Below are 27,395 nucleotides of genomic sequence, written 5' to 3'. Positions count from 1 at the left end.
TCCAAGTCTTTAGCTTCTTGTATTAGTTCATAAAGTATCTGAATTTTTTTGCATACTGAAAAAAAGTTTTCTCGTCGATTTAACAAATAACTTCCGAGAACTTGACATAAACTTTACCACCACTCGAACAAGATTTTCAACATGAATGTCTGGCAATAAACCCAAGTAAAACAAATGGTATTAGTAACAAGAAGCCAAATATTGAAGAGAACGTATCCTAGAGTGAAGAACAATTACCTTTGTCATGATAAAGGTGTTCAATTGAATCATGTTGGCCCTGGTAAAACTCCCAAAGAAAGAATTTGACAAGCTGAATTTGCATGCAGTTAAGGAATCCACTTCTTACAATTGAAATCATCAAACTACAAACACTGTTACGGTTGTCATTTCTACATCACCACAAAGAAGCTGATGCCTCACGCAAGTGTTGATCTAGTGATGGAATCTCGTATGCAGCAACACACTCTTTACCCTTGTTCTGATTATAGTAGTCTTTAGCCCCATGAAGATAAAAATTTCACAAGGGCTGACAGTTAGAAAAAGTAGGAACCTTCTAATGAAAAATTAAAACTGTATCACCGCATAACAGACTCTTTCACGAATGATCGTCCGCCAGAACTGTGGAAGCATAACGAGAAAAAAATAAAAAAGAAAAAAAAGCATTTTAGCTTGCTAAGATATCAAGTATCAAATGCTCTAGACAGAATTTCATCTTAAAACTTACGAGTATTCCAGATGAATATTTAAGAACCGTGCATTCTCTTTGCTCTGGGACAATGTTACAGAACCTTCAATTTTCTGATCTTGCTGCAACTCAATTGGATCGTATAAATACAACAGAGTCTGAAAGAAAAAATTCAATCATGACTATCAAAAAAACAGAATCAGATGGTTCAAACCTGTATGTAAAAAAAATATTAAATTAAAATATAGAATATGCCCTTAAATTAGATTAAATAGAAAATTATATGAAGTACCTGCTGCCAGTGAGTCGGAGCATCTTCTGGTGCAGTGGAAAGTACAATTCCTTCATCAGATTTTATTCTCTTCTTATTCTGACTAGAACCATGTGTTTGTTGGTCAACCAGACTGCCCAGCGGAGGTTGTAGATGGTGATTGGAAGAATAATTTGCAGGTCCATTGAAGACAACATCAAACCAAAATGCAAAGCCATGTAGTGGAGCTTTTGGAGAGCAAAGAAACAACTCAGTTGCAAATGATCATTGCAGATACAAATATAAGATATGCAGAATTGGAAGATAAAATAAACAATTTTCAATGAAGACTGAAGATTGCAGATCTACTGGGTCACCCAATAGTAGGAAACTAGAAGTTGCAAGTTCATAATTCCATAAAAAATAGCTGCTATAAAGAGCATCTGTACTGGCATGAAAATGAACTATAATTCTTAAATACCAAGAATTATAACTTGAGAGAATGTGCTAGCAACTGTATTGGCATTCAAATGATATATGGTTCTTAAATACCAAAAGCTATAGTTTGAGAGAATGTATTAAAGCTCAGATATATGATCATTGGTCAAAACTGTGGATGACACAGTACTGACAACTAGATCTCTGAATGATTTTTGACTTACCTTTCAGAAGGCATCTAAAAATTCAACCTACTAGAGTTAAAATTCAAATTCTTTCCCACAAAAGTTCTCAATTTTGATCAGCTCCATACTTGAAATATGATGATTTGTTCTTAATTTGGAAATTGGCATCGCACAAAGCATAATCATATTCATTATCATAAACCACACCTTTTTCCATCAATAGGGGGTTGATTATAGAGGCATAATTCAATATCACAAAGACTTCATGGAAATTTTGATAAAGTTCTACAAGCGGCTGTCAGTTAAATGTGAGCCTGAAAGTCAATAATTACTAGCTAATAATACAAATTAATGGTACAGAAGGATCTGCCAAACGAGTGATGTAAAATTTAAGCACCAAAAAGCAACAAAGACATTTCTCATACATCTATCCCTCCTTAGCTGGACTAAGACATTCCTCACTGATATACCAAACGTTAAAAATCCAACCACAACAAATCAATTTAGGCCTATTGCTCTCTCAAATGTAAATTATAGAATACTATCTAAAGTCATTATTCCTTAATCACCTTGTTAGTGGTGAGCAATCAACTTGTATACCTGGCCGAAGCATCCATGATAATATTCTAATTGCTCAAAAAGCTGCCCAATCGATGCACTCCCCTAAAGGAAAGAACCCACTGGTCTTAGTGAATTGATTTAGGGAAAATCTTTGATGCTCCCATGGGATGCTATAATGCATGTCCTTACTAAAGAACCCACTGGTCTAAGTGAAATTTGATTTAGAAAAAGTCTTTGATGCTCCCGTGGGATGCTATAATGCATGTCCTTACTGATGAAGAACCATCTACCTTTATAACGGATTTCAGAAAAATTTATTCTAGGCAAAAAAATCAGCAAAAAGGTCATTAATTAGTTGGAACAGAAACTCTAAGAGTCGTACGGAAAATTGAAGAATCTTTTGCTCTTTTTAGGTGCTAACATTGGGACTCTACTTTTGTATTAAGTGCACTTTTGTACTATATGCTTTTTTTTTCTCAGCTGTAATAAATCATCTTAAAGTTGTTTAGGCCTACTAGAAGTTACATTTTGGGTTTCTAAAAGACATACAAGTTTCCTAGGAGGTTACTCTTGGGTATCATTAACTACAATGATTGTATTGAGGCTCCTAAACCCCTATCAATAGTGGGGCTTGTCAACGGATCAAACACTTCAAATTTGAATGAAAAAGAACTGCATCTTCTCTCTTCTAATCTCTCTCTCCTCTCTAATCTCTAATTTGACTCCTCTCTCTCTCCTCTCTAATCTCTAATTTGACTCCTCTCTCTCTCCTCTCTAAACTCTAATCTCATTCCTCTCTTGCTCTCCTCTTTAATCTCTAATCTCACTCCTCTTTTACTCTCTCTCTCTCTCTCTCTCTCTCTCTCTATTTCTCTACCTTGTTTTACATCAGTTTGGTATCAGAGCAATCAAGAAACCCACCCTGTATCCCATTGGGCCCTAACTAGTTTCAAGAGCTTCAATCAACGGTTACGCCATTCATTGATGCTTGCACCTCCAACATCAATCCCTTGCATGTGGAGTTGGACTTTGGAGCGACTTGTCTCTTTGGAATTGATGGATCAATTCTCTCTCGATGTTTGGTAATTTTTAAAAACTTCACTAATATTTTTGTCGGAAAAAAATCGTATATTTTGTTAGATCATGGTTTTCATCGCTTCTTCTTCCCCCTATTTTCTTCTTTTTTTTATATGTATCACCTTCTCTCTCTCTCCTTTAACTACAACTATAGTACCATTAAAATTTAAACTCTTGAAAGTTATCCCAAAAAAAAGTGAGAACCACTTGAATCATTGCATTTCTACCTTGTGCATTACAACAATTAACCTCATTACCAAAAGGCAATCTATCGATAGCATTACTAGGTGAGGTGAAAACCAACCCAATCCAGATTATTCCCAAAACCATCAAGAGTGAGATAGAAACCCTTAGGACCAAACTAACAAATCATGACACAATATTAAACCAATTATCCAACTAAACGACCCAAGTCCCAAGAGTTCTCCAATGCCTTAAAAAATGACCTATGAATAAGGAGATTGATGAATTGATTATGTAACATAACCATTCTCCACAATCTATAGCTTCCAATCAAGGAATTTTACCTACTTCCCAAACTCCACTTTGAACAAATCCTAGGTCCACATATTGGACACATGTTCACAATCATGCTCCAACAATTCCTAATGACCAAAATTTTAACCTTAACGATGAATTCTTAGAACCTATTAAAAATTCACATACCTGAGTAATGGATCAATGAAATTCGGTTTGCTAACAATTTAGATAAAATGGCTAGAAGCGTCAAAGTGGGGGGTGCTAGCCTGTGATGGTTGGTTTGACCCAAAAGTGTTTGTTGACCCAAATCCTAGATCCAACTGATTGAAAAATTGTTAAACTATAAACAGTTGACTTCGAGTGGTTGAGTATTTAGCCCGATTTGAGGAACTTGTACTTAAGTATGAAATTAAGGAAGACCAAATCATCACTGTAAAGAGGTTTGTTAATGGGTTAAAGTTTGACATACAACGAGGAATCTCCCTTAGTTATCCTGACACCATAGAGGAAGCTTCCCGACAAACCATTAAGATTGAAAAGTACCTTAAACTCTATCCAACTCGTCGAGTTTCTTCTCAGTCATTGATAATAGAACAATATCCCAATCTACCCCAAGTAGTGACTCTGTCAAGCCAAAGATCCCCACTACTAGCAACACTCGTGGCCCCACTATAAATCATCCAACTCATTCGGTCACTAATTCTCAAACTAGTTCGTCTTCAATTCAATGTCACTACTATCATAATAGAGGTCACATTGCCATTCATTGTCCTCAATGCACCGTTACCTTTAAACAAGAACAAGATGATCAAATCGAGGAAGTAGACCAAGTAGTTGAACACGAAACATACTCAGGTGATAAAAATGAACTAGAAATTAAAGATAGCCATGCTAATATTGTCTGCATCATTCTCTCTACTACTAATGATTCTAATGAATGGAAGAGAACAAGTATCTTTCATACTTTTATTCAAAGCGAAGAGAAAACTTGCAAGTTGGTTATAGATAAGGGTAGCACTATGAATGTAATATCAAAATATGTTATTAAGGGACAACCTTAAAGTAGAGTCACATCCAACACCATTCAAGTAGCCTAGGTTAACAAAACAACTTTACCCGTGACTGAAAGATACTTGATACCAATTAAGATGAGCGATTACCAAGATAATTTACTATGATGTTCTACTAATGGATGTTGCCCACATCCTTCAAAGTCGGCATTGGTTGTATGACCTTAATATTACCAATCATGGGAGAGAAAACACCAATGTCTTTCGGTATTAAGGTAAAAACATGATACTATGACCAACAAAACCATCAAAAAAGGATAAATCAGGAACTCCTAAGTCCCTTCCACAAGCCCCAATCACCAAGGGACTCCACTTACTAGATACTGAGTCTTTCGAAGTAAAGAGCCTAGATAATAAATTTTATGTGGTCATCATTACAAGAGATTCTTAGCCCTTATGCTACTCTTGACCTAACTCCTAAGGATAAATCCTTGTTAGATGAATTAATATCATACCTTTGGAATTACCTAGTGAATTGCCACCCTCATGAGAAATCTAACATGTCATTGACCTTACACCCCTTCCACTTGACTATCGTGCCTCGATCATTCCACTCCTCCATTCAACATATCCATAATTTGGATGTTGAGGTTCGACAAAAAATTGTCTTAAATAATGAAAATTATAAACTTGTTACTAATGCACACTGTAGGAGTCAAGAATTTCACATTGGCAATTATATCTTGGTTTATATTCACTGTGAGAGATTCTCCACAAACTCGTTCAAAAAGTTGCATTCTAGAATCGGTCCTTTCCCCATTATCCAAAAGTTAAATTTTAAAGCATATATATTCGATTTGTCTTCTGACTCAAATATTAGTTTTGTTTTCAATGTAGAGAATTTAACTCCATATCATGGTATTTTTGAGCCTCCTCTATCTACCAATGTTTCTAATCTAACTCCTCTCTTTCTCTCCTCTCAAATCTCTAATCTCAATCCTCTCTCTCCTCTTTATCTCTAATCTCATTCCTCTCTTACTCTCTCTCTATTTCTCTACATTGTTCTACATCACTTACCTTAATGAAATTTCCTCTCAATTTATACAATGGATTTTTTTTGCATTTCTTTTTCTTCCTTTCAATGTCTAATTAATGGACAATTTTCTTCCCCTTTCGAAAGCCATTGTGGGGTGCAGCAAGGGCATCCCTTATTCCCTTACCTCTTAATCCTTGTCGCCCAGACCCTTCCGCAACTCCTAAACCAAGCTACAACTCAAAAGAAACTTGCTCTTTTTTGTTTGGTTGAAATTGCCATCTAAGTCAATGATTTCTGATGACATTTTACTACGCTTCCAAATATACCTCTCTTCATCCTTGGACAACATTAACCTTAAAAAAATCCAGTTGGAGTAGCAAACTTCTCTATACGGCTATGCATGAATTAAAAAATAATTTTTTTAACAGATCGGTGATGGTAGACTTTCTAATTCACTAAATGATCTCCAGTTATTTGACGTGTCTTTAAGTTTAAAACCTACTTATATTAATGTAACAAATCTTCCTTCTGATACCCTTGTGCGTTATTTCATCCAATCTAATAGCTGTAATATCCCATTACTATTGGATTATTGTGGTCCCTCGCTAGTCCAAACTATCGCCTGTACAGAGATTGATCATTCGCCTAGTGATGATGTATGGGTTTGGCACAGTCATACATTAGGTAAGGTTTGCTTACTATTTGCTTACACAGATTCACTTAATCAAAACTGGTATGGCTGGCATTATCTTTGGAGAATACCTGTTGTCCCGCATATCCACATCTGATAAACTTAGAAATATCAATATACATCCCAGTTTTACTTGCCCTCTTTGTCAGCAAGAACCTGAATCCATTCATCACCTATTCTTTCAGTACTATTTTTCCTTAACGTATTTGGGTCTATTGAGAACAAAACCTCAGCCTCAACTTTATATATAAACCCACTTGGTCCCAAGGAGATTGGTTAAAAGAAGGCTTTACTAAGATCCATGATTCCTTATGAAAAGAAAGGAATGATTCACTTTTCAATAGTAAGGAACCCTCTGCCTGGTGGGTTCATTTTGCTTAACTCAAGCCCTTACCCAAATTCGCTACTATACTAGATCTACCATACCTGGTAGGAAGGCACCCAAATACCAACTCTCTATAGTTGCAATGGAAAAGACCTCCAAAGGACTGGACTCAGCTTAATTCTGATGGTTCCTCTTCCATGCAGGATGGAGGACTCAGATTTGTGTTGCAGGATCATTTGGTAGCTTGCTTAAGAGTTGGAAAAATATTGTCTTCAACGAAACAAATATACAATTTGAAGCCTTGACCATTAAAAAAGACCTTGCTTCAGATCTAGGACTGAAGCACATTCAGATTGAAACAAATTCTTCAACACTTTGTGATATATGCACCAAGGAAGCTAAACCTCCATGGCGTCTCCGACTCACCATCATACACATCAAGAAGATTCTTCAATGACTAATTTCTTATAATTTTTAAAACTGTTATAGGGAATGTAACCAAGCAGCAAATTGGGCTAAATTAAAGAAGAATGGATGGACCCCTCAATTTTATCTCTGTTATTACACAATGACCTATACAGGTCCTTTTGTAGAACATAGTTTCTTTTTTTGTAAAAAAAGCAACGAAGAAGGAAATCTAAACCAAATCAAATGATCACATAGCCAGCCAATTATACCACACATAGAGGAAGGTCAACATAAGCTAGCTTAAGAAAGTCGAATTTGGTAGTTCCCTTGCCAAATCTGCCAAACCAAGTTCTAGAACTGAGACTATGCAATTTCTACACTTGCCAAACCAAGTTATAGAACTGAGACTATGAAATTTCTACACTTTCCAAACCAAGATCTAAAGCTGTCAAATCATACTACCAATGAAAGAGACAAATCCACTTGTAAAACTGGTACTATGCAATTATATTCAAAGAGCTACAAAACATGGAACCAACAGGGCCAGCTCCACCAGTCAAGTATGCTTCTATTGGGATGCCCAAAATCAAAGTCCATATTTTGTTGCTATATGACATTCTTCTAGATGGAAGAAAAACCGTTGCATGAATTCAAGATTTGTCATCTTGTTCTTTCACTTATGGAAGGACTTCGACTACTGGTAGAGTACAACCTGCTATTTAATAATATGCATAATTAAATTCATTAGTTAATAGTAAATTGTAAGGTAGAACAGCTTGCTAGATATATTCATCCCCAGAATCGTACTATGTTTCATTTTGATAATTATTTATTTGTTACAACAGTTTCAGCATTTCTTTTAGTAGTTAAAAGAAATCTAGTGATTTTGAAAATCTTTGTCCAGATTTAAAGACTGTGCGGCCTTTCTTGCCCAACATGTAGTTTAGACTCAACAATTCTACTAAAAATACCCAGAGATCAATTGTAGAACATGCATATTTCAGGCGCATAAATCAGCAACATACATTGATTAAAATGAAAGTTGATCAGAAGAGCTTCTCATACATTCAAAACCTAACATTCAGGTTCCCTTACTAAAAACATGATATTGCATGAACATAAATCACCATCATCCCATTACCATAGAGCAAGCAATAAGAGGAACATTCCAGTAGATTCACTAATATACATTGGAGAGTTTTGTTGCAGCTGATCATTAAAACTTCCAAAAATACAAAAAAGGACCTAATAAAAGCATAAAAAAATTTAGTGCAATAATTACCTCGTAACATTGATGAAAAACTAAATTTTGCAGTGACAGATTCAAGCTCCTGAATTGTGACAGTGTAACAATCCACTTCCTTGACCTGTTTATCATATCCATATAAATGAATATTTGCATGAAGGCAGCACACATAATTAGAGCCAAGCGTGTAGATAAAGTTTTAACTCCTGTATCAATTCAAATGAATTATCTAAAGAAGAAATGAATCAAGCATATTTACACTTCAATTAATTCAAAAATAGTTTCTAACAATTAAAATTTTTGGTAGCTTTGAACTATTTACTGGATCTAAGATGATCAACAGCTTATCATAAAATGCAACTTTGCTAGTTATGACATTCAGAATAGAAAAAGCGTAGTAGTTCAATGTATTTCTTGCATTTTTCCTTTCTTTCAAGTAATACAAGTAAATTACATGATTGACCCAAGTAATTAAGTTGTCTTGCGAATGTCAATATTCAAGACTGGATGGATAACTAGTGCCTGAGTGAAAACTTCTACAGAACAAACTGGGAAACTGTACCCTAAAATAGTATATTGTCCACTCTCATGTATTCACATCTACCTATATGGGGTTCCAAAATTTGTTTCCATTAATTTGAAAAATAATATTCTTCAGGTCCATGTAAGGTGGTTGTCTACAGGCTCTATAGCATTGTAGTAGCTGATATTGGAACTAGCCTTAAAATGAACCTACAACCAACTAGCATTCGTGGCCCTTCATAAAACTTATCTTTCTTGCATAAGCAGTCTTTAGCTTGGATATAGATACCAACCTCAGAGATTTGCTGTTAGTCAACAATCATAGAAAGATTTAAATCTTCCATGAATCTTCACAATTTTGAGTTACAATGATAGACTAGAACCGCTAGTCTCTTTGAAAATATATCATGCTTACATAACACATGCAAGTTCAATCTTGGTACTTAAAGGTTAAGCTAACTTTTACATCAATTTGTTGTTTTGCATAAATATCAAAACAACAGAATAATATTTCAGGATAAGTAGAAGATAAGGACCATCAGATAACATCTTACACTTACCAATATTGGCCATGTCAAAACATTTTCTCCTGAAATGGTCTCAATACATGGCTCTTCAAAAGCACACTGTTTGGCAAGTGGCAGCATAGCAGACACTGCAGACAAGAATGATATTGAGTTGTGGTACACTCAACTAAAAAGTCCAAATTATTCTTTCCTTCTATTCCATACTGTTCCTGACACAGATATCATTTTTTACAGTTTGTGCAAATTAATTCATTCCGATTCAAGTCAATGCTCTGTGATTTTGCTTGAAAGTTCACCAATGAATGATGCACAGTTGACTTACTATTGATCCCATAAACATCACGCCAGAAATCAATGCTTTCACGGTACCTATCAGCATGAGTAACAGGTGCCATATAAAGCTGCAAGATAAAATGATATTAGCATACAATTTTTTATTATCAAATCTCAACAACAATGACTTCCATAAAAGGTGTTCAATTATATTGGAACTTACATTGGATTTCACACACCATAAGTGAGAAAATCCCAGTTGAACAGAAATGACAAGAAACTAGCATTTGTGGCAACCAGATACATAAAGCATCCAATTGTTAGACACAAAACCTGTGATGTATACAAGTTATGTTCGAAGAACATTTAAAAGGGTATCCAAGTGCATGGGGCTCTCGACAATTCGGTCCTGGAGGATCAATTCACTCAGCCCTACCCCCCATACAAGAAGCGAGGTTGTTCTTGTGACTTCAACCCGGGTAACAAAAGAGTAGTTTTACCATTGTACCATCACTCACCTCTTGTTTGGACAACATTCTAAATATAAATTATACTTACTTCAAGAGTAGTGTGTTAAGCTTACAAGTTAAACAACATCAATAATGTCATAGATAGCAACTTTGAATAATGTAGACAGAAGCAGCAATCTATTAAAAGCTTTCATATACTTTGGTTCATTATTCATAAGGTATGGGAAAATAACAATTAAGAGTATATTTGATTAAATGCAAGGTAGGCAATACCGAATGATACCGCCAGATACGGGCGGTACGTACCGGTCCGACGGCATACTGGTATGCGGACCGCCCGCAACCGGGCGGAACGTTTAAAAGCGCCCCGTATCGGATGATACGGGGTAATATCGAGCGGTAACAGTCGAAATTTCGACCATTACCGCCCGGCACAACTTGGTAATGGTCGAAATCGACCATTAACACACTATAACAATGCTACAGTGCTCCAACGGTCAAATTGACCGTTGGAGCCCATTCTCATAGTATTTAAACTCTTCTTCTTCCTTATTTCACTCCATTAGATTCTCATGCTCTCTTAAACTATCTCAAACTCTTTTTTCTCTCTTAAACTCTATAAAACAATAATTTGTGTATTCAATCAAGGCTAATTTGGGAAGATTAAGAGGAAAAACTTTCTAATCAAGAGGTATGTATTCTCTTTCTTTAATTAGAGAGTAATTAAGAGACATGATAGCAACACGGACAACAATGCCTCAACGGATGATGGCGGTGATGCCGGGCAGTCGTTGGTCTCATCTACACAACTTGAGGGTGGTGCATGGACTGAGGAGCAATATTTTACACATGTCATCCTAGATTCAAATCATGGAACTCGACAAGGTACTGGTCAAATTTATGCACGGAAGGGGAAGGGGAAGGAGAAGGCAGTGAATGAATTTAAGCAGATACGATAGAGCCTACATGATATAGACACAGAAAAAAGCTCATCGTATTCATAGACATCGTATTATGAAGAATCATACGAGCAACAACAGTATGGTGATAGTTGGTCATCCTTCTCTGAGCAACAGTATGATACAGAGCAGCAGATCAGTAGCGAAAGTATAAGCTCTGACATTCACCAATATATACCTCAAGAGCTGCCTCGGACAAATATGATTCATGACGATCAGCCTACGATCAACACCACATTGATACATCAATGGCATATAGTGTATCAATACACCATGTCATGGGATCAATTTCATGATTGGGTCCAACAAACATATCATATTGATATGCAAATGTATAGGATCGAGGACCCCGATCCACCGCCCGTGGAGGCCCGTCGTTCGTTTTGGTGGTAGAATCAACAATCAGGTATATCTACATATGTGATTATTTAATTCATTTGAATTTTACAGTTTATATTGTAACAAAATAGTCTAACAATTCAAATGACTTTTCTGTAGATATTTCAATATTTACAGGACAATCCATAACGGACTGAAATACGAACCTTGAACAAGACTTCCTCAAAGCCCGAAAAAGATATGTGATACTATTCTTACCTAATTTACATTGATTTTGTTAAACTTATACTATTACTATATTTATTTCTAACTTAAAAACCCTATCCTAACTTTTTTTTTTCAGGTATTTTCAGAGGGTTTTACACCCTAAATTAGGTGTATCGCTCGGTATGCCCTGGCGTACCGCTCGGTATACGATACCATACCGTACCGAGCCAGCCTCGAAACACCGGTACAGTACAGTATTGCAGACCTTGATTAAATGGAATGAGGTTACCACTTGAGATAATTAAGAAAATAAATCACTGATTTGACTAGTAAGAGCATTAAATATAATAGCAAGTAATTTGACAACCACTGGTTTGACTAGTAAGAGCATCCTCAACAAAGCTTAATGGCTGGAAATTATCCATGTTGCTTACAAAAAAGTTGAGAATGGTACAATATTTTTTATATTAAGGAGAGCTATCATGACAAATCATTCCTGTTAAGGCCAATTGTCATATATTAATAATCTAAAATAAAAAAAGAATGGAGTCAAGGTGCTTAGGTGCCAAAGTGAATTTAAGAAATCTAGGCACATGATGTCTCATCATGACCTAGGCAAGCACCATTAATGAGGTTGCCACTCCAGATGTTAACAGAAGCCCGGTGAAAATAACGTCTAAACTTGACCAATATATAACAGAAGCCCGATGTATGAAAATTTCGAGTCAAGGCAAAAAAGGGAAGTTGTAGTTAAAAAAAAAAAGGACTCAAAACTGGCCAAAATAATGAAAGTAGAACAAAGTGTTACCGAAGCATGTGAAGGAAGTATAAGCCCTCCTGGCTTAAGCCATTTATCCCTGGCAAAAATGATACTAGGCAACATACTCTGAAAGTCAAATTAAAAAAAAAATAGTCAGTAAAATTAAACCAAAAAGAAACCATACTTGGATAATGCAGTACTAAATGTAAATACCACAAACTCCACAAATTATCAGATGTTTCATGTGCACTCACCTGCAGATAAAATCTAATAAATAACAAAATAAACTATAAGCACCTCATATAGGAGAATGTAGCCCATCCATTCAGATACAATCACATCAACCTTCTCATCAATGCTTACATCCTGAATCAAAATGACATGCCACAAAACGATACGTAAATATAGCAAAACAAGAAAAAAATGTTAAGAATGACAAATAGGAGATAAAAGTGAAAAAGTGACGATAAAAAGGAAAACATATACTAGCAAGGAAGAATAACAACAACAAAAAGCTTACACAAAGTAGAGAATGTTCTTGCCAAAAGCCTAATTAAGATGGCCACAAGCAATTTGAAATATATCAAAGCTGCATGTCTTATGTATCATTTATATCAAGGTAATGATGAAAACCATAAATGTATAGGCTATGGTTTGTCTTACCGGTCCATACTGATGTACCAACCAACTGTCCGTATAGTACATACCGAGCTATACCGAGTCGTACTGAGCATACCGACACATAGTACATGAAGGTATACCGATATACCGCCCATACTAATAGATACAGGGAGGTGTTATCACAACATACAACAAAGAATCTTTTCTAGAGAAGATAAGGAATAGAATTTAAAGGATAGAGAGGTAATTCATTTTAGGAAAAGACACAATATATGCCCAGAAACAATCACGCAACAACAAAATTAATCCTCAAAACAAAAGGACAAAGTTACTGAAAGGCTGCAGAACTTGACTTAACGATATACTTTCCAGGACAAAACTAAAATAGGACACTGAAAGTCTATTAACTGCAACATGAAGTGTCTGGAAGCTGGCCTAAATATGACATCTACAAAAGACAAATACTTCAAATTTCCATCAGTTATGTATAAATATAGAGAAGAAAAGTCTGTGAAGTGATCACCATTGAAAATAAGTTAGGTATTATGCATTTAAAATTAAAACAAACCCATGGAGTTTCATGGAGATATCGAATATTTGGCGTGTTTTATGAAAGTGTCTGCACATGTTGGCTCCATCAAAATCAAGACACTGACAAGCCTACATATCAAAATTACAGACTTATACGCCTACATAACAAGATACTGTCAAACAAGATGTCTAGGGACATTAATCTACTGTAAGGCGTAAAATAACAGTGCTACTGTGTTTTTGTCCAAAAGAAATATTTTGAAGGCCCTTGATGAACATATATATCTAACTGAAAAATGTTCCGAGTCTAGTATTCTCATCGAAGGCAAATATCAAGCCATTAAAACTTTTCATACTTTCCATGTCAAATTGTACAATGCTACTTCTAGTTCCAGACCATAATTTAAGATTGATGCTGTAGAATTATAGCATGTTAATGTGTTGTTAAACTTAAAAGATAAGGCACTGAATAGAGCATGTGTAGGTGATCAAAGAAGCAAAAAAACCAACTGGTTTAAAAGACATTCAAACAAACACAGAAAAGTAATCGTTCATGATTTGCACTTCCATAAATATGAAAATTAGATTTTTGTCAGGAATCTCGCTTAATATAATAGAAATTTCATGAACAAAAATAATGGGCATCCGTAGGTGCTCAGCAAAAGAGTTCTAGAAACCCTAAAAAGTAAATGCAGAAATGGAAGTAAAAAAGGCATGGGAATTATCATACAAAATAATGGACATTTTGATTAAGCTTAAGAGTGCATTTCTTAGTTAGTTGTAGCAGAACAGATGCATAAGAATGGAAGCACAGATGTGTTAATTGCAGACAAATCGACAGTGGCTTAACTTATGAAGATCAAAGAGATACAACTTGTAGATGAAGGCTTGACCTAGCTACCCAGTCCAAGATCACTCGGTATTGATAGTTTAAAAATTCAGCATTCTAGAAGCCATTTTAATTTATTATGACCAGAAAAACCATCACATTGTGCATTGTAACCCTAACAAGGTACCAGGAGTGGCAAAATGACACGCCAAGTCCATAACCCCAACCCTAATGCGCTCAACTGACATGCACATGAACGGTCAGTGCCAAAAGAACTATATCGTCATAAAAGTTATACATCTTCTAGATTCATAACTAAGGCAAGAGCCAGAATTGCAGGATCTGAGGTTCAAAAAAGCAGTCTTGTCCTGCAAGTGTTCTGAGAGATTCCACTTCTGAAACCATGACACCTAGGTCATAAATAAAACAACAAACTACGGATTGCACTATGCCCTGCCTCATCTTAAAATACCTCTTGCTATCGATTGTCACTATTTGCCTTTCTCGATGACTTGGTACAATCAAAATATTCAAAACAAAACAAGGCTGTAATGCACTCCAGAGCCAACTATTCAAACTTTTCTATAATATTGTACAAATTCTGTAACTGTCATCAGCACTTGTACAAACAAACTATATTATCAAGCCTTGAGCTGTGGACCATAGGCCACTAGAAAATGATACAAACATATAAGAATCAATGGGATTACATGAACTAAAGAAAAAACAGCCAGAGTATATAACTATTGAAGTGTACCTCAACTCGTCCGAGAAGGACGGTAACCTTGTCAGATAGATTGTTTTCTTTAACTACCTCACTAGCCTGCTTAGATAATAAGCACGAGAATATTGTTAACAGTCACTATGACAAGCATTAAAAAATCCACAGTAACATGTAAAATACCAATATCTGACTATAAATCAAAGTACAATGGACATGGCATCATTTGCAAGGTATACAACTAACATGGCATAATTTGCAAGGTACACTTGATTACATAGAGCTACCTAGCAAGGCCAATTATAATACTATAGGAGCCATAAAAAATTAACAATTGGGACAAGCCTATATTGCTCCAACTTGGGTACAGAGTGCCAATTATGACATGGATGTTAGTGTCTGATGTGATGATTGTCCTAATTCCGTTACCCTCTCTCTCTCACAGACACACAATAAACCCACTCTAAGCAACAACCAAAGAGCAACAGACAATCTAACTCTCCTCCTTTTCTTACCCTGCCCCTCTTCTCTACTTCTATCCTACCTATTGCTGTTCCCCTTATTATTCTATACTTGTTCCCCAGTTTTAGATCAACTGGAATTGGCTAGGTCCAGCCAAGTCCGATAAATTCTAGCGGAGTTGAACCTATACCCCATACCAGAACCTGTGGTGTCATCTCAACATGGGTGTAGCAAGGCAAGGTGTCAGGTACGAGCAGTGTCCGATCAGCTACATGAACATTTTTCCCTTTCATGAAGAATTGTTAAGGGCAATATAAAAAAAAATACTTTCTTGGCAACAAGCAGTCAGAAAATTACCAACAACAGCTATATGACCAGAAGGCCAAAAATAAAATTAGCCAATAGGAAGCAAGCTAATGAGCACAATTATTAAGTTTATGCTCTCTACGATGGTCTGCTTAATTTAAAATTATGCCAACTCTAGGCGGCTTTCTCTAGTGTAATCATAAGCATGTTAATAACAAGTGAGGACAAGTTGGGACAAACATGGTCCAAAAGAAAAAGGAAAAAGGAAATGAGTCTTTGAAAGGGAACTTGCTGATCCATCAAAAGAAATTTTGTAACAAAATGACTTCCTTTAAGGTTTCAATCAAGGTTGTTAGTCTCTTTCTTATTATATCCAATCAATTAGATGGACTGATCTACGTGAGGTAACTTCTGTCTACTAACCATTAACTCAGGCTAACCATTGTGCTGATTGTCAAAACATGCAATTCTTTTTTCAAGGACCACAACCAATTCAAAAAGTAGATCTGCTTGGTCAACAAGTTCCTCACAAACTAGAAGATTATATTATTATGAATTTATGATACATCTGTTCCATTACTCAGAATCAGCTTTTCATAATCAAATTTCCAATTTCATCAACAGTAATGCTAATAAGTATAAGCTACACGAGGAGTATTTGTTACATCTGAAAAGGAACACAGCAACAATCAATCTTGTGAATTTCTAACCAGTTTGTCAATATCATCATAGAATTCCCTTTTTAGTATCTACATCTTTGTATGTATGTACACATATATATATATATATGTATATGTGTATGTACACATATACATGTGTATATGTGTATGTACACATATACATGTGTATATGTGTATGTACACATATACATGTGTATATATATATATATATATATATATATATATATATACACACACACACACACATATATATATATACATATATATATGTGTGTGTGTGTATATATATATGTATGTATATATATATGTATGTATATATATATGTATGTATATATATATGTATGTATATATATATATGTATATATATATATATATATATATGTATGTATATGTATGTATATATATATATAATAAAATAAAAATTCGGCGAAGTCGCTACGCGAAGTCGCAGAAAAACGAGGCGACGTTGCTGTTGAGGCTACGTCGCCAAAATCTTATATATATATTTTTAATATAAATATTTATATATAAATATTTATCTATAAATATATATATTTATATATATAAAAAAATTTATATATAAATATTTTTATAAAAGGTGACGTCGCGTCACCTCGGCGACATCGCCGAAAAAGGAGACGTTGTGTCACCTCGCCGACATATTTTATTATTATTATTATTATTATTATTATTATTATTATTATTATTATTATTATATATATATATATATATATACACCACCCAGTAACGAGCGATCCATGTACTGGTTTGCTGACGGACCGATACATACCACCCGAAATTGAAGACCTTGGTTAACAGTATGGGCCAAATCATTTCATGAAAGACTCAAAATGACCATCACCCCCATCCTGTATCTGGTCAAACATCCCAGCTTTTTGTTATCAGCATTTAACTAATAATATCACTCCACAAAGCTTATTGTTGTGTGGGCCTAAACATTTCATGAAGACTTAAATTGACCATCACCCTCATCCTCTATCCGCTCAAACATCCCAGCTCTTTATGCATCAAGACTATTTCAGATAAACCCAATTATTTATAATTATAGACTTCCAAAAGTGCAACTTTTTGTTATCAACCTTTAACTAATCAAACATGCCCCTAAATGGATTGGGAAAATACATGCATGATTGTAACACCTTTTAGAATATTTCCAAGACAACTATATGAATCATGCATTGATAATAACCACAGTAAAGGGAATAAAGAAAGACAACAGCTGATTTGCTTCAAACATTATGAAACAATTTATCTTTTTTTCCCAAAGAGAAAGATAAATAGTTAAACAGAAGGAAAAATACAGGAGTCACCCTCTCTCACAGCAATTTATCTTAAATGAAATTGATTATAGAAAACTAGAAATTACCTGCACTGCAATTTCACTTGCATCTACTGCATACACCTACAGTGCATAAGATGAATTAATAAAATATATCTAACATAGCAATGAATAACTCGAGCAAATTAAAATTTTAAGGGAAAAGTAAGCACATGCATGCAATATGAAATTTCATATTGCGCTTAACTGAAGAAATGTCAATGTAGCGGTTCAAAGCTAAAGCAATCAACATTCAAATTAATAGTTTCCAATTTGTTAACTGTTCCAGATCTGAATATTTTTCCTCTTCCTATTGAAAAATAACTTTGATTGACAAAATTTACAGTAAAAATCCAAAGTTTTGAGTCATTCTGCATTTAAAAATAAATCTCTAGCGATATATTAAGATAATAATGTCATCATATACAGTAATACAAGGGTTTCTTTTTTTCCTTCCTTTCTTTCTTTATGTTTCTGGATGTATATAACAATATTGATTTCATTTAGTTTGCCACATATTGCAATTTAGCATAAGATTATAATCATGAAACTGATTGCAAACATTGCCTAGTTTTAAGTGAATGCACCAAACACATGACCAAGCTTATTAAAAGTAAGTTTCTAACAGATACATTTTCTAAGAAAAGTAAGTTTGTTGCAACTTAGTTTGACAAAAATAAAAAGTTTAAGATCTCAAATTTCTTGACATGTGTCTTTATATAACTCATTCATTAGTCATGACCAAGCTTATTAAAAAAACAAGGGAAACCTTGAGACCCATTTATTTCTAGTATATTCATGAATGTTATCCCTTTGCTATGAGAAAGTTGGGTATAAGAGATTGAATTAATAAAGTAGCTTTAGCTAATTAGTAATTCAAGAAACTTGCTGACTTCATGAAAGAACTGAAACACTGAAACCTGATAGCTTGATTGAAAACTGCTTGTTACACCGATCAGAATTTAACCGATACTGAGCCAAATCAGTTTTAGTTTGATCCCAATGGTCAAATTGAACATTGGGGCCTCTTTTGGACTTTAAATCCCCTACCTCCCCCTCTTTCACTGACTCTCATTCATCCTCTCTTTCTCACACTCTTGTGATTAAAATTTCTCATCAGTTAATTCAAGATCAAGGGAAGCAACTTCCTTCAATGGAGGCTTGCGAGACAAAGTTATTCCTCGACGGATCTGTAAAGATAAATTCAATTTTTCCTCCTTACAATATAGAATTACAATTCATTTGTGGCTTAGACACAATTTATTCTTATCTAAATATAATTTATATACCAATAAATTAGGGGAAAATCCTAAACTGATTTTTTTTTTTGGCCATTCTTTGGTCTTTTTCCGAAAACTAGTACTGACCACTACATACCGGTCCGCTGAGGGACCTATACCACCGGTCGACATCACATGACAGTCCTTGGATGGAATTCGGCTTCTGAAATTCCAGTCCACTATTGATGAACCAAAAACAGAGGATCACAGGTCATTTAACCAACAACCACATTGGTGGTACACTTTTGGTGATACGAATGGGCCCTTAATTCCCTCGACCTTCCAAAAGTGCAGAAACTTTGAAGTTTCTCTTGCATGTAATTATAATAAATCCAGAAGATAATTTCTTCGTAAAAACTGCTGTATTTAGGCCAAAACTGTTTATATTCTAACATGTCGCAGGCACATTTACTGAATATAAGCAAGATAAATCTCAGTGACACACCAAACATAAGATTCTTTCTTCTGGAACTAAATCTCTTGAGGCATCCAACTAAATGGTTCCAGCCTGCACTGTAAATTGTGTTGTTTGCCAACAAATGGTCCAGACAAAAAGTCAGCAAAATACCTTTAACTTATCAACATCAGCTCACAATACATTAACCTTGGCATAGTCAAGATACATGATGAATGACTTATTTTTACTTGACGAAGCAGAATGACTACTAGTTACACTTTACAACTTAATACAAGAAAAAGATAAATATCATATACATTATATAGAAAAAAGTTGGGAATAAAGTGAGATGCATTTACCCGTCTGGCACCAGCAAAAGCACAAAAGATAGCCAGAATTCCGGTACCACAGCCAACATCCAGAACAACCTATAGATGATGATTGTTACGGAAGAATCAAACTGAAAATCCACATTCAATTTTCTTGATAACTGCAACTTTTTTTATACTAACTGCAAAAAATATTACCTTGTCAGAAATTAAATGTTGATACCTCATGATAGCAGCTCTGTATGTTTCAGTACGCACACGATCCTGAATTATGATTTAAAAATTAGCACTTGAGTCATAAACAAAGCATGATGAATGTCAGAGGTTAGGCTACCTCCACACATATAAGTGACATGAGAAAGACGTATTTATGCCATACTCCCACATTTCATGTGGCATGCTCATCTATTAGTTATCTTCAGAAAAAAACTAGCATACAAATTGCACGGAGAACCATTTCATCACATAATAGAAATTAGATAACTTACAGGTTGACAGGAATACTACTAATGTTAGACCAAAGGGAAAGTATTTGCATCATTGAGAAAACTAAAATGCAGATTACCCAAGATTTTGTTCCCTGTTCAGGAAGGCACATAGTGAACCCCAAAAATTTTAAAAAGTACATATGCATTTGCCCCGATCTTTTTTTTTTTTAATCTGTGAGACAGAACCACAAAAAAAAATCCTCAAAAGTCTCTAAGTTCAATGGGTCAGGTGGATGGGGATGCCACCAACAAATATGCATAACAACAGAAAACTTAATACTCATAGGCAAGGTTCGCCGTACCGTACCGTACCGGCGTTTCGACTCGTGCTCGGTACGGTACGGTATGGGTGTACCGACCGGTACACCAAGGTGTACCGAGCGGTATACCGAGGTGTACCGAGCACTGTAGGGGGGGGGCGACATCATATGCGCAGCGGAAGAACAAGAAAACAAAAATCCCCGATTCCCAAAAAGATGTTCATCGTCGTGCGAAGATTGGTGCGCAAAATCCGCAAAAACACAAAACTGCGTATAGAGATTGTGTTACCTAGGGAGATCGTATATCCCTGTTTCCTTGCAGATCCTTAGGAGAGGGTGAAGGAGGTCAAGCGTCCTCCTCTCTAGCGGTGATCCACACAGCAGGGTTGCGACGACGCTCCTCAAAACTCCAGGCCTACTCTGAGGTGGAGAGGGAGAGGAGAATAGGAAGGGCAAGCAAAGACTCTAGCCTATGAGGCTGTGAATCCCTCCTATTTATAGAGATCCCGTGTCAAAACCCTAATGGGTCCTTTCCCTGGTGAGTATTGGATCTGCATCCAATAAGACAAGGGCTCCGTCGGATATCTCATATCCGAACCTCTACTCATCGCAATGCCTACCATATGTGTGTGACCCTCTAGGCCCAATATCGAGTTGGCCGTGAGTCATACCTGTCAGAACTCCTTCTAACTAAGTGAATTATTATCTCTGTAATAATTCACTCGACTCATCGACTACGGAAGTACTAGGCCACTACGCCGTAGTCCCCAGACGATACAGGAGAATCCAATCCATTGGACCTGTCTGTCCTCAGTTACCATGTACCTATAGTCCCTCATCCATCTAATATCCCAGAGACCGTATATCGAGCATGGTGCTGTCAGACCCATACGGTTTCTACTCGAGTCTCGCTCTAATCGGATTCTCCCGGAGAACTCTTTCTCTCTCAACCCGAATGACCCTGGCCAGGGATTTGTCTGAGCAAGAACACATGGGATATTCCTCTCATGATACCGAGAGTGGATGATCCTCTATCGACACTCAATAGCCCTCGTAAGGTCGACTACCACTCCCAATGACCAGCTGTACTAGATCTGGGAACAGCCAAACCTATAAGTCTGGTATCAAAGAGTGGAGCACTCATACAGGACATCCTTGGTGTCTCAAGTCTAAGAACCAGATACACCACTAGGACTACGGAATCGTTGTCTGACAATAAGGCATCATCAACCATCCAGCATTCCGTAAGCGGATCAATCAGTGAACTCATTCTCCAATGAGCACCTGTACTGTATCCCTAGTGTCCCTACACGAGCAGCTATGAAACCAGCTGCATCCATCATATGGACGGGTATACAGCACACCAGTCTATCCGGTTATCACGATGTCCCTCTCGAGTAACCTATGACCGGGATTATTTAGGATATGTGTTTAAAGGTGAATCGATCTCATTATCGTGATCTCATCACGATCCGATTCCCATTGCACAAATCCAAGGACATCACAATATATATGCATTTATGCAATAGTTATAAAGTGATATACGCCAAAATATAATAAGCAAAAAGATTCTGTATCAAGTCACACGTGCCATCACTCACGTGATTGGCTTGCTGGGCACTTATGACTAGCAGCATTTGCCCCGATCTTTTTTTTTTTTTAATCTGTGAGACAGAACCACAAAAAAAAATCCTCAAAAGTCTCTAAGTTCAATGGGTCAGGTGGATGGGGATGCCACCAACAATTATGCATAACAACAGAAAACTTAATACTCATAGGCAAGGTTCGCCGTACCGTACCGTACCGGCGTTTCGACTCGTGCTCGGTACGGTACGATATGGGTGTACCGACCGGTACACCAAGGTGTACCGAGCGGTATACCGAGGTGTACCGAGCACTGTAGCACTGCTACAGTGCACTACAGTGTTACTGTAGTGCTTCTACAGTGCAGACCGGTACAGAGCGGTCCGCGTACCGACAACTTGTCGAACCGGTACGTACCGCCCATACCGGGCGGTACGGCTCGGTACGGCAAACCCTGCTCATAGGTACATTCAACCAAAAGCAACACAGGCTAACAGATTTAAAAACTAAAACTGATGGATGAGACATCAGAAACAAGCATGAGTTCTTATTGTAGTACCGAAACTTCAGATAGTAAGCATTTCCTATCCTTTAAAGAAAACCTAATTGAGGCAGGTTATCACTTGGGCACTTAACTTACAGACCTTTCAAGCCAGTAAAATACCAGTAATACCATTTGGTAGTATCATTGAAAAAAAATCAAAAATGAATACCCACCGGTACTGTGTTATATGGCCCAAAATTGGTCCTTCATCAGAAAATACTGGCCAGTGCATACTGATTCCGCTGGTATTTGAATCTCGTCCTTAACAACCAAATCATGGACTGCCAATCCAGGCATGAATTGATATGCTAATCGCCCCCATTTCAGGCAGTCAACTCCAAACCCTTAAGAATATATATATATATATATATATAATTAAAACTCTTTAGCAAACCCTCTTTGTCCAAATGCGAACTCCTTTTGTGTGTTCACCACATGTTGCCACCTGCTGCTCGTTGTACGATGCCAACAGATATGCTTCCTCCTCTTCCTCTTCCCTCCTCTTGCTCTTCCTCTTCCTCTTCCTCTTCTGCTTCTTCCTCTTCCTCCTTTTCCTACAATGCCTCCTATTCTTCCTTTCTCTTCTTCTTCCACTTCCTCCTAAATCTTAGTACGGATATGTACCATTTATGCAGAAATGGAAATATATCCAAGAGAGATAGCATCAAAAGAGAAATTATTCTTCATAACAAATCCGAAATTTTATTTTCTACAGAGAAGTTAAAATGAATTATATGCCTATATTATGGGATTTTATTATATTATTCTTTTCTATTCTTGTACCTAGGATCTATAAAAAGGCAAAAGGGTTGTTTGTGATGAGATCACAAATGATGAAATTAATAAAAATTTAATGTTTCTTACATCATGCGTGAGTGAAACAAAATTCATTTTCACTTACATGATTCCATCATCCAAGTACAAGATGTGGAGGTGTGAGGTCTTCATCCTTGGTGTTTTCTCCTCAAATCAAGACGAGTCTGGTAGCTATCTCTTTTTCCTATAATATCTTATGTTCTTATCTTCTCTCTCGTTCTCTTCTTGTATTCCCAAATAAAAAGTTATAACTTATACTACATCGGATTAATCTAATGTAGGACAAGCTCTTATCTTCTTTATTTGAAAATATAGTAAGGGAACGAGAGACGAAAGAAAACAAATAATGAGAAAATAATTGAGAAAAGAATGGGATAACTATCATACTAACTATGGCTTGTGAAGAAAAATTCCATGTGATGAAGGTCACATGCGTCTTGCATGTGGACGATGGAACCGTACCATCAAAAAGATATGTGACTTTGCCCACTCACACATGATATGTGAAAAACAAAAATTTAATCCATAATTTGTCCTATTTATAGATCCCAAGTGCAAGAATAAACAGAAAAACTACAAAAATGGGAATGAATATAATAACATCTCATAAATCAAGACAAACAATGTGTTACAACTTTCCTTCTTTCAAGAAAATAATTTTTCTTATGATATCTGGAGATAAAATCTTCCTTTTTCTTTGAGATCTTCAATCAAACCAATCATTATCTTATTAGTTTTGTTTGGTTTCTTTTTTATCTTGGACAATATTTGAAACAAATATAGGATGATAGCATATGCTGCAATGTGGCAACTTACAAAAATTGCAACAGACATTCTTAGCTAATAAAAATTTTATTCAAATAGGAAGTAATTAATATGGTCCAGCATCAAGAAGGAAGATTTCATCTTCAAAAGAGAGTTCCTTCTTTGATGAATTAATTATAACATATCAAAGAGATATATCATCAAAAGAAAAATTATTCTTCAACTCAAATCTGAAATTTTATTTTCTTCAAAAAAAATTATAATGAATGATATGCTTTGATATATAGGATGTTATGTTATTCTTCCTCATTTTTGTAAGTGTTCCTTTTTATTCTTGTAGTTGGGATCTATAACAAATTATAAACTGAATAAAAGTTTAGTTCTCACATAATATAGGTGAGTGGTACTAGGCCACTTATCTTTTCTGAATAGTATAATTTCCTGTGCACATACAAGACACGCAAAGGTGCAAGGCCCTCACTCTGGGTGTTCTCTCTTTGAACCATAACAAGTCCGGAAGTTCTCTCCTTTTCCCTTTTTTTTTCACATTTCCCTTTTCCTTCTTTTGTTTTTCAAATTTTTAAAGAAAATAAAGATTGCACTACATCACAAAGATTTCAATTGTCAATTATATTCTACATTTTTAATTTTCTTAATAATTTCAGTTGAAACATTACAACGTGATCTTTAACTGCTCATATCTAGCAGTTCAGACTGCCAAAATCAGAAGAAACGTTTGCAACCCTTGCCAGCATTGCTATCAGCATGCTACAAACAGGATAGAAGAAGACAAGTACAGGTACAACAGACTCTGAGAACACCATGCAGTATAAAATACTTAAAACTCTAATACAAAATAGTAAAGTCAATAATGGTATAGCTACAAATTCTGCAGAATTACTTTTAAGATCTATCACAAGATTGCAACTTGTCTACCATTAAATTTTGTCTTTAAAGACTGCAATTTGTACAAATGGGATTCTTGACTGAAGCAAAAGGGAAACTTATACTTTATCGTGTCATTAATGATGACTTCAAAGAATGATGACTACTGCAATATTTCATGTTTTGCTATCACATAAATATAGGCACAGTAGATTACATCGGACCATTTTAACTTATTTATCATTGGAATAAAGTTTATTAGTTTAAGGGGTGTTTTACCAATGTCATATGTTGCCAAATAGCAACAACTTCCATGATCCTACACTAAATTACAAAATCGCCAGAGGCAAAGAAAAAGGCAAGGCAAATAAAAGACGGTAGACATCTAACATTCTAGTTGAACATTCTAATGAAAAAGGAGGTAAGTATTGGATTTGGTTGAAGATTTCATACCTCGCAAGAAAGTTTCTTCTTACTTAAAGAATGTATAAAATTATAATATATCGATCAAATATAATATTAAAATTGCCAAAACATATCTAAAAATTTACCTTCCTCAGAGAATAAAGGAATAAATGATTATTTGTCCTGACATAATTGCAGCATTTTCTTACTTTTGCTTTCTTTTCTTTTTTTCTTGTACATAGAGTTTAGATAAAAGAAAAGGGGATCATAATTGGGACATGAATAGATCAATGAATGAATGGTAACAATGAATTTTTTTTTCTCATATTATGTGTTAGTGGTACAAGACATCCCTGACAGTTAAATCTATGGGCCAAAGTTAATCTGATAATTATTTTTTTTATTTATACTATCTAAAATCTTTTGTTTTCTATTCTACAATTACTGAATCATAGGAAAATTATATTTTATTTGCCTCTGATGCACTTGTTCGTATAGGAATTACTTGTCCTACATTTGCAAAATTACCAAAGGTCGTTTGACTCAACAGAAGGCTACCTAAAAGCATTTCAGAAAATTAGAAGAAAAAACTACTTTCTTTTCTACTCTTTAACCCACATTTCATGGAATAGGATCTTAGATGTTGTCTATTTAAAAAAAAGAAAGGAAAAAAAAATGGAACTAGCTCAAGAAGGCCAATGGCAGAAGGAACAGGAATGAGTACTGAAAATGCATATTTTGACATAAAAGTATGGCCTGAATATATAATCAATTTTCAACTCCAGGAAGATGGATAATATTGTGAAATGGCTCACAGTAATCACTTCTAATGAAACATATACAGAGGTCACAAAGATACACCATATGAACATCAAGTACTAACACAATAAGCATTCCACCATAAAATTCGCAAAGAAGATCCTTAATAGTCTACTTCCAGCTCGTAATTCACTCGTGTGTGGTGAACAGATCAACCAGCATACTTTCTCATCCACATAAAAAACAGAAATCATAGAAGTTAAAGGAAAAAAATCATAAATATGGGTGAATATCAGAAACGAGACGCAAATTACTATTGGCTGATGGAACACCGGACGATGTGGAGGAAAAGAAAGGCAATATTGAAAGAAAATGTTCTTTTAATTCCTACGAAATAATGGTTCCATAAGCACGAGATCATATCTAAAGCAAGACCACAACAAGCACATTGAATAAACGGAGGAGGATAGAGATGAGGGTGACCTTAAGCATCTCTTCGTGGACTCCGATGTGCGAGTAGGCCCGGAAGTAGGCCATGTCGAACTCAGTGCACGGGGGAACAACCGGACTTATCTCCTGCTGCTGATGATGATGGAGCGACTGCGGCTGCCAGAATCCATAGCCGCTGGCTCCGCCACCCCTCGGCCTCCCCCTCCTCCGCCGCGACGCAGGCGACGACGCGTACCCATTACCGAGCATCATCCCAACGACGAACACAAGGCGATCGCAACAACAAGAAATGGGACCGGAACCCCAATTGAGAAGGATCCACGGAGGGCGAAAATAAAGGCCGTCGCAGCAGGAGGATTGCGCCTGCAACGAACTCACGCCACACTAGAGACGACCCACTTCAAAACCTAGGCCGAGAAGGTTTTTTAAGTCGCCGCATCACGCAACGATTTAATTTACGACGACCTAACCCGGCGCTCGGTGACTGGGCGACGG

At 35.9% G+C, this 27,395-nt stretch overlaps 1 protein-coding gene across 1 annotated transcript; it reads right to left on the bottom strand.

Annotated features, from left to right (window-relative positions):
* Positions 1–218: 218 nt before the first annotated feature.
* Positions 219–27,395, bottom strand: LOC103973180 (probable protein arginine N-methyltransferase 6.2). Its single transcript, XM_009387682.3, has 13 exons — positions 26,934–27,395; positions 20,143–20,208; positions 19,975–20,043; positions 17,987–18,022; positions 15,188–15,253; positions 12,747–12,815; positions 12,498–12,575; positions 9,764–9,842; positions 9,475–9,569; positions 8,429–8,513; positions 978–1,183; positions 725–843; positions 219–618 (listed from the first exon to the last, which is right to left on the bottom strand). The coding sequence occupies exons 1-13, from the start codon at positions 27,150–27,152 to the stop codon at positions 576–578; spliced, it is 1,230 nt and encodes a 409-aa protein (XP_009385957.2). The 5' UTR covers positions 27,153–27,395; the 3' UTR covers positions 219–575.

Source organism: Musa acuminata, chromosome BXJ1-9 (genome assembly GCF_036884655.1).
Source record: "Musa acuminata AAA Group cultivar baxijiao chromosome BXJ1-9, Cavendish_Baxijiao_AAA, whole genome shotgun sequence".
Classification (NCBI taxonomy): Eukaryota; Viridiplantae; Streptophyta; class Magnoliopsida; order Zingiberales; family Musaceae; genus Musa; species Musa acuminata.
Note: the sequence above shows the minus strand (reverse complement) of the source record. Positions and strands in the feature narration are given on the sequence as shown.

Excerpts from the sequence above, each read along its gene's own strand:
- LOC103973180 (XM_009387682.3), bottom strand. The coding sequence starts at position 27,152 with ATGATGCTCGGTAATGGGTACGCGTCGTCGCCTGCGTCGCGGCGGAGG. Across the intron at positions 12,576-12,746 it reads GCTACATTCTCCTATATGAG|AGTATGTTGCCTAGTATCAT; the intron begins GTGCTTATAGTT and ends TTTGACTTTCAG. Across the intron at positions 1,184-8,428 it reads TTTTTCATCAATGTTACGAG|CTCCACTACATGGCTTTGCA; the intron begins GTAATTATTGCA and ends GCTCTCCAAAAG.